Source organism: Xiphophorus hellerii, chromosome 8 (genome assembly GCF_003331165.1).
Source record: "Xiphophorus hellerii strain 12219 chromosome 8, Xiphophorus_hellerii-4.1, whole genome shotgun sequence".
Lineage (NCBI taxonomy): Eukaryota > Metazoa > Chordata > Actinopteri > Cyprinodontiformes > Poeciliidae > Xiphophorus > Xiphophorus hellerii.
The window spans coordinates 26,656,660-26,665,901 of NC_045679.1; the positions used below are offsets into that span (position 1 = coordinate 26,656,660).

The following is a 9,242-nucleotide window of genomic DNA, read 5'->3' on the forward strand; positions in this document are numbered from 1 at the left end:
GCAGTAAAAGTAGGTTATGACATGTTTGTGCATGTGATCTCAGTAGCTGAATTTCCATTAAAAATGTGTGCAAAACTTTGTCAATATTCTGTCAGTTTCCATTAAATGAGAAACACAATTAAAATCACACGTGAGTAAGTTTGTTGATGGGATGTCATTAAAAGGCATGCCATGCCATGATTCTTCAACTACTTCCTGTTGTCCTCTTTGTGTTTTTTGCCAATAGAAATGCCCGGTTGTTGATCACATGACTCGTGTGATGAGAAAATCACAAGCGTTTCCACTGTAGTTTTTCGAAATACACCGACTTCGATACAGCTCTAAAACACCACAAAAACCTTTTGTTTTGAAATATGAGAAGTATTTTTTTTAAATTGGCCTGTTTCCATTAAGCAGATTTATTTTTGCAATTCCAATTTGCGCAATTCTAAGGCCCGTGGGAACACAGCAGGTACGTGTTTTCTTTGTGCAAAAAGGCAGCTTGCAGTTTAAATCAGTTTATTTTCTTTCTTTGGAGCAGCAAAGCCATGAAAAACAGAAATAGTTGTACTTAATGTACAGAACCCTCAGCAACTCACACTGTTTCTGTCTGCCCTGCAGCTTCTTCCCGAGCTGACCAACCCGGACGAGCTGCTGTCGTACCTGGGCCCCCCCGACCTCCCGAACAACAGCAACGACGACCTGCTGGCGCTGTTCGAAAACAACTGACTTGTGGACTGAGCCGAAGAGCGCCGCCCGGCTCCCCGTCTGCACCCACTTCAGCGTGTGCGTGCATACCAGTGTTTTTGTTCGTCTTTTGTCTTTTAAGTGTCCTACTGTACTCTGAGGTCCTTTCAGTGCAGTGTGGAGGTGCATGAAGGAACATGGTGAGTGAAGTACAAAAAGAGCCTAACAGGCACCGACTCCACAGGCCAGCATTTCAAGCACAAGCCTCAGACTGGGGAGGGAAGGTTTGGGGGGGCAGGAGGTGTGTATGAGGAAGATGATGGAAACTGAAGGATGCCCACATTAACTTTACTGTAGCTGCTTCATGTTGCCATACGCATTTGAAATATTTAGTGGAAAGGAGCAGGTTCCCATCTGTAAGTCGAAGACATCAGTGCAACCAAACTACAAAAGAAATCTGCTCAGTGTGACACAGTAGCTGTGTTTCCAGTGACCATGTAATTGCGCCGTTTGACATTTTGAATATAAACACCAATTTTGAAAACTAATTTCGTGATAAAGCGTTTTGCCGCTTTGATGGTTTGGTTTTTGGTCATATGGATAACAGTTTACTTAGCAAAACACTTTTCCCGCATCACACCAGCCTCATGGATCAACAACTGGATGTTGCCTCTGGCGCCAACCACAAAGAAGAAGACGACAGGAAGTAGTTGGCATGTTTTTTAATGAGTTATTGTGTGACCAAACTTATTGATGTGCGATTTTAATTTCGATTTTTACTGAAGGGAAACAGCACAATTGCAAAATAGTTTTTTGTCGACATTAGCGGAATATTGACAAAGTTTTGCGCACATTTGTAATGGAAACACAGCTATGTGATGTCACTTATATTAGAAGATTGAAGGTCCTCACACATACAGAGTCAAGCAATATTGTGACAACATATAACTGAAATGTATCTGTTTATCAGCCTCACTTTACTATTGTTTGGTTTTTATTCCTCTCACAGCCCAAAGTTAGTCTGGTGGTCAAACAGCGATTTTTAAAGATAACATTAATGGCTACTTGGGAAAAACCTCGTCACATCTGTATGTATGAAGATCTTTAGTTTTTTTTTTTATGGTATTTCAAAATATTTTTATGTCATCAAAGACATAAAAATCAAAACCAACATCATCCCTTTGTCAATCCTTAAATGATTTATTTCTTCATTTCTCTGAATGAAGGAGAGAAAGAATTAGGACTGGGAATCTGAACACAACACAAAAGTAACTTCCTGGTATTATTAGTTTAAATAGATCTAAGTCAATACATTTTATACTCTGAGTACAATTTTACAAAAAATCTCTATAAATAGAATTTGCTGTTAAGTTGCAGCTCATGTTGTCCAGACTGTGTATCAGATTTAGAATCCGTGTCAGAAGCGAAAGCAACAAGAAAGTGCCTTGAAGTGCAGTGCCACTTTTGGCCAACAGTGGTTAGTATCGTACTGAAAGATATATTTTTCTGACAATTCCTCCACACATCTGTTCAAATTGATCCTAGCTATCACACAGTGCAGTGAGCTCAGTTTATTATTCAAATTAGTTTAAAATGTTTTCTAGGGAAACCCAGCACATTGCATCGAGTCGTTGACTTGCAGAAGCAGCATGTAAACATCCAAAACATTCTGCCAAATCGACAGAAGCCGTTCACCGCACACAACAATCTACCTCTTCTTCCTCCATCAGCACCTGAATCCTGAACCTTTGAGATGAAGCTGGCAAAAAAATGATCTAGAATAATGGGGTCCAAATGTTTTGAGAAAAGTTGTTTTTTTTTTTAAATTAATCATTCACTATTTTCTTATTCATTCAATATTTTTAATAAAATAAATAAAATAAGTCATATGTATATTAGCAAACGGAAGCGCAAATCATTGTGGATCCAAAGCTAACTGCGCATTTATCCCATTGAAATAAAAGCGTTGAGTTTCCCACGATGATGTATTAGGGCCATTTTAGAAAGAACAGAAAAAGGAGTATATTTACACCCAAAAAGTCAGAAAATGTCGGGATTAATCGCAGATATGTTTTAGAAAAAACAAGGACATTTCTGAGCCTGTAAGGTAGAAAATTTGCTAGAAAAAGCTTCTGAGTTTCAAAAGTAATAATTTTGGGATTTTTGGAAATGTTCTAATTTTTCTAGAAAATTCTGAGACCCAAAATATGCTGTTGTAGTTTCCAAATTCTTTTGGCCTTGATTGGAGAAAGAAACGATGAGAATGCTATAAAATCACGGTTATTTATTTTTTGCTATCCTGACATTTACATTGTGAGAAGACTTTAATAAGTCGGGGAAAAAACTGGCCCTAATTGAAAAGCAAAAAGTCTCCGTCAGCATCAACCACCTTAGCTGCATTCTTGAATTTCCATCGTAGGACGTATGAAATCAGTCCACTAACACTGTTGGTTTTGCTTTCTATGTCATTTACTAGAAAATGATGCAACTAAGACAACAAAAACTGACCAGTTCTGATGACACTTGGTGCAATCGCAGCATCATTGTTGTCCGAGGTTCACTGTCTGCGACGTGCTTCAGCACTGTGGGAAAATAAAAAATTTTAAATCTCCCGCCACACCAGCACCACCACCGTTCCTTCCCTCTGTCGGGGCTTTCAGAGCTGTGTGTGCGATGGCCTTTTCTGCCATTGTATGTTTTTAAATGGTTTGACATGTATAACCCATCCAGACGCGGGTTTATGTACTGTATAATCAGCTGTTTTCATTAGAGAACGTGTGTGTATCAAAAGAATTGTTAATCATGGTAACTTTGTCATTAGTTGGATAATGGATCATTGTTGGCACTGTATACATTCTATATGTTAGAAAACTATAAAGCTGTTGTAAGAAAAAGAAAAAAGAAAAACTTCACACATAGGCACATGACGCATGTATGACAGAAACTAGTCATCTGACACTAGGTCAGGCAGTGAAACATGCAACGGTTGGTTCCTAATTCTACTTTGTAAAGCTGAAGTTTATTGTTTTTTATTGTTTTGTTTTTTTTCTATGATCAGTTTTGCAACCGTACCCTTTGTGGTCCAGCGTTGCCTTAACGAGGTAACTACAGCAAAAATGTTCTTTGCCAATTTGAGCAACAGCGATATTATATTTGGAAACGATGGACTATTTAACTGCAAATTTGCCAGAAAGGAAGAAGAAGAAAAAGCTTTTTTAAATATGTAAACTACTCCACATATTTTGTAGCACATTGTAATTGCCATTATTTTCTATTTATTTTTTAATCATAATCATCATTGTACCCACATTTACTTTGTCTCCCCCGCCCCTCCCACCTCTGAATCTAAATTAAAAGTCACTTTATTTGGCAAAGACTGTTCGATCTTTCATCTTTATTGAAAACGCTTCTTGTCACGCGTGACTGGGATCCACTTGGCTGGACTTTCTTCATGGCAGTCTTTTAATCCGAACACTTTCATTATTGATTAAACAAAGGTGGAGTTAAAATGGTCAAAATCCAAGTTCCTATTGGTCCAAAACAACTGAAATTGTGTTGTTAATCACAAGCACTTGATCAAATCATCACCAGGAAGTGCAACCGCCTCTTTGAATCGGCGCTTTGTGGAGCTAACTTGAGCCCTGGAGAAGCAATTGTTGCTGTTAGGGAGAAACAACGATTGCAGTTTTCTGGCCGATCGCTGCTGATCTTTATAAAGCTTGACCTGCCGATTCAGATTTTGGCCGATACACAGGTTTTTTTGGGGTTTTTTTTGCCTGTAAAGTCACTAAATATATTGACAAAGTCTTTGAGTGGTTGTTGTTAATTGCGCAGTACAGACACAGGTCTGCCAGTCAAACCGCTCACGACAGAGCAAAAGGGAACAGAGGCTGATTTTCAGACATATGAAGAGGAGAGGATTGATTTCTCTAACATTTTCTAGAGTCCAGTATAAAGCCATTTCCATAAAACTAAAGAATGGCGAAGACTTCATGAGAGCAATGATGAAGGCAGGTAATAAAAAAAACGACTATCAGTAATAGCTGCTAGCGGCATGGACAACCGCCCAGGGCGTCATCATGTGGGCGGCAGCATGATGAAGTGACTGTATCTATACTGAAATAATATATTCTGGACACCTTTTATGAAAAACTGTACTTTCTTTGGCACTTTTTCAGATGGTGGGTAGTTGGGAATTTTCCATAAAAAAAGAAATCTAAAAAATGATCTCTATTTTCAGTCAGCAAAATAAAAAAAAACTACTGAAGATAGCCATAAATGAATGTTTTTATCTGATGAAGCAGCCTAATTGACATAAAAGAAGGAAGTTTCAATGGAATGCATAAAAAAATAAACATTTTGGTGCAAGTCAAAAATTCCCTAAAATTAGATATTTTAAAAAAACAAACAAAAAATCCCTATTTCCTACCACCGACATCAATGAAACTATTAAAGATGGCCAAAATGGATGACTTTATATTATTCAGCAGCCTAATTTATCTTTGGTAGAGAAGTTTTATTGAAATCTGATGAAAGATACGAATTTGAGGAGCGGTCAAGAAATACTCAATTTTGTCAATTTTTGAATTTTTGTGTGAGGAAAGGAACAAACAAAAGTCCCAAAAGTATTAACAGAAAGGTGGACCTGGTGAGCCAATCAAAAAGAACCAAACGGTGCAGCAGGGGGCCAACCCTTTACTGGGCCGTTGAGGCCCCTACTAGTACCGAACTAGCAAAAAAGAATCTACAGCAAAGAAAGAATCGAAAACAGGACAACCGGTCCCACCAGGCCAAAATCACAACGAAACAATGGCGAGCAAACAAAGGCTGACAGAAACTACCGCATGGCAGGCTGGAGACGTCAGCTGCGGCCGACAGCTACTGAAGACGTGCGCGCACCGCGTCAGGACGCATCCGCGGTGGTGGAGCGAGCGGAAGGGCGGTAGAGCCAGAGCCGACTCCAAACATGTGTTAACCCAGAATATTTCTAGGCGGTCCAACAGCGCCACAAATGAACGAGACCAAGTTAATAACCAAACAGGAATTATCCAAACTCCAACGTATGTTAAACGAAAGTCTTTCAACTAAAGTCAGTACAAAACAATCTAGAAAGACAAAAATAACCTCAAATAATTAGAATGTGCCCAAAGCACATAACACACACACACACACACACATATATATATATATATATACTGTATATATATATAATGATGACATTAAAAGTGTGAGGCCTTTTAATTATGACAATTAAAATTAAAAAGTCTCACACCTTCTAAATAATAAGTTATATACTAATATTATTACAATATACACTGCCTGGCCAAAAAAAAAGTCGCCACCTGGATTTAACTAAGCAAATAGGTACAAGCCTCCTATTGGATAAGTACTGCATAGGCAATTATCTTTCAGCTGGCAACAAGTTATTTAACCCCAGCTGATGCAATGAGTAACTCCTCATTTCTTAAACATCCATGGCAAAAGACACATCCTGTGGTCGTGGAAAAGACGTTAGTCTGTTTAAGAAGGGTCAAATCATTGGCATGCATCAAGCAGAGAAAACATCTAAGGAGATTGCAGAAACTACTAGAATTGGGTTAAGAACTGTCCAACGCATCATTAAAAACTGGAAGGATGGTGGGGAACCATCGTCTTCCAGGAAGAAATATGGTCGGAAAACAATCCTGAATGATCGTGATCGGCGATTACTTAAACGTTTGGTCAAATCAGATCGAAGAAAAACAACAGCAGAACTCAGGAGTATGTTTAATTGTGAACGCAAAAGCATTTCCACACGCACAATGCGAAGGGAACTCAAGGGGTTGGGATTGAACAGCTGTGTAGCCGTAAGAAAACCTCTAATCAGTAAGGCTAACCAGAAAAAAAGGCTTCAGTTTGCTAGGGAGCATAAAGATTGGACTCTGGAGGAATGGAAGAGGGTCATGTGGTCTGATGAGTCCAGATTTACCCTGTTTCAGAGTGATGGGCGCATCAGGGTAAGAAGAGAGGCAGGTGAAGTGATGCACCCATCATGCCTAGTGCCTACTGTACAAGCCTGTGGGGGCAGTGCTATGATCTGGGGTTGCTGCAGTTGGTCAGGTCTAGGTTCAGCAACATTGTGTGCCCAAAGAATGAGGTCAGCTGACTACCTGAATATACTGAATGACCAGGTTATTCCATCAATGGATTTTGTCTTCCCAAATGGAACGGGCATATTCCAAGATGACAATGCCAGGATTCATCGGGCTCACATTGTGAAAGAGTGGTTCAGGGAGCATGAGACATCTTTTTCACACATGGATTGGCCACCACAGAGTCCAGACCTTAACCCCATTGAGAATCTTTGGGATGTGCTGGAGAAGGCTTTGCGCAGTGGTCAGACTCTCCCATCATCAATACAAGATCTTGGTGAAAGATTAATGCAACACTGGATGGAAATAAATCTTGTGACCCTGCAGAAGCTTATTGAAACAATGCCACAGCGAATGCGGGCTGTAATCAAAGCTAAAGGCGGTCCAACAAAATATTAAAGAGTGTGACCATTTTTTGGTGGCGACTTTTTTTTTGGTCAGGCAGTGTATAATCTTATTGATATGAAACTCATACCAGTAGTTTGTAGAATAGGTGTGATTATGCAGAAAGGCTTCCTATGTTAGCAGGGATGCTTATTTTGGCACAGCAAATTATTAGCCTGCTGACATTTGCAAGCCCTGTTTTTCATCTCGAAATGTGTCAATACACATATGAAAGTCATACCAGTAACTTAGTGGTAACAGGACTGTAATCTTGTATATTTAAAGTGGTTTATTGCCTCGTGGTAAACGCGCCATAATGGTGCGTTCACACCAAACACGCTATTATCGGAGCGTCCATCAGAAAACAGCGGCTAGAGCTGATGCGTCTGACGCGCCTCCATATAGACTGTGAATGTAAACCAGATGGGCAAAACGATAGGTGTAGAGCAAAACGTCAAGTGCCTGAATTCTAATGGTGCGTTCACACCAAACACGTTACTTGCATCAAAAACGCCTCCGAAGCTTCAAGTTCGACGCTTGTGCACTTTGAATGCAGACGCTTGATGCCAAATGCTTGACAACTAGCATTTGGTGCGTCTGGTGTACATTGAAAGACTATGTGGAGGCGCGTCAAGGGCACGTCAGCTCTAGCCGTTGTTTTCCGTTGGGCGACCTTGACGCGTCAAACGCTCCAAACGATTCAAAACGCGCAACGGCCTTCGACGAGCCTCCACATAGACTTTGACTGTTAACCAGACGCGCCTGACGCTCAAAACGCGTTTGGTGTGAACGCAGCAAAGTGGACAAGCGTCGAACTTGAAGCTTTGGGCACATTTTTGACGTAACGCGTTTGGTGTGAACGCACCTTTAGACAACCCCAAACCTTGACATTACCAGAACACAAAACTACTCCTAACCTCAGTCTAAACTTAATCTACACCTTAACCCAGATACTAAATATAATGCTTCACAGCATTAGGATCAGGCTTCAGTAAAATATACTGCTCAAAAAAATAAAGGGAACACTTTAAGTGTTAAACACCTGTTTAAGTGTTCCCTTTATTTTTTTGAGCAGTGTATATATAAGTGAACAATAGAGACTTGTCAGGATCTGTGTTTTTCTGTGTTTATTTAGAGTTTCCTGTGTTTTGGGTCTCCTGTTGTCCTGTCTCCCCCTTGATTGTTTCCCAGGTGTGTCTCGTTTCTGTGATTACCCTCCCGTGTATTTAATGCCACCTGTGTGTCTGCGTTTCTGTCGGGTCCTTGTCTAATGTGCGTTCAGTCCTTCGTATGTCCAGCCGTAAAACAGTTGCTACCGGCGTTGAGCCCTGGCTTCCGCTCAGTCGTGCTGCCTGTGTTATTGGACTTGTTTTGGACTGTTACTTTCTGGATTATCACCATTAAACCATCATCTTCTCATTTCAACCCGAGTCTCAAGCGTCTGCCTCACCACCTCATCCACCAATTCATGACAGAAGGACCCAACCAGAACCGATCGGTGAGGCTCGCTGTTAATATGGATCCAGCCGTATTAAGAAGAACAATGAAGGACTATGTCGAGGAGGTGGCAAGGCCATACTCCGCCCGTCACCGCCTGAACATTGCCACACGCTTGGTGATCATGCTGGATTACTGGATCCCGCGACTTCCGCACCTGGGGCTGGCGGAGTTGCAGGAGGAGGCAGAGCGGGAGCGCCTGACGGCGGTTGCTGTTTTGAAAGGCAACACTCTGCCTCCCAAGCCGCACAGTTTCTCCGCCAGCCAGGGGCGCAACTCCATATTTTTGAGGTGGATGTGAACATATCTTCGGCGCCCCCCCATATATCGAATGATGACTGAGGCCTGCTCTTGCTTTGAAATATCAGGTGTGCAGTCCAGTTCCACTGCAAAGTACTTAGAGGACTTGATCTTGGCAGATATTTTACTCAAAACACACTCTGATATTGAATCTAAAAATTCATTCTGAGTGCACCATGTCAGATATCCAGTGGTTTGTTTGGAGGCAGCCTTTCTAAGATGCTCTGCCAGTGTTGCATCATATCGTGCTATGAGCTCAAGGAT

General features: G+C 40.9%; 1 protein-coding gene across 3 annotated transcripts in view; it reads left to right on the forward strand.

The window, feature by feature from the left end:
* Positions 1-4,043, forward strand: part of zmiz2 (zinc finger, MIZ-type containing 2) — a 39,503-nt gene extending 35,460 nt beyond the window's left edge. For all 3 annotated transcript variants that reach the window (XM_032569809.1, XM_032569810.1, XM_032569811.1), the window contains exon 20: positions 601-4,043. In XM_032569809.1, the coding sequence (XP_032425700.1) occupies positions 601-708 (108 nt within the window). In that variant the 3' untranslated portion in view covers positions 709-4,043. The remainder of the gene's footprint in view (positions 1-600) is intronic.
* The last annotated feature ends 5,199 nt before the right edge of the window (positions 4,044-9,242 follow it).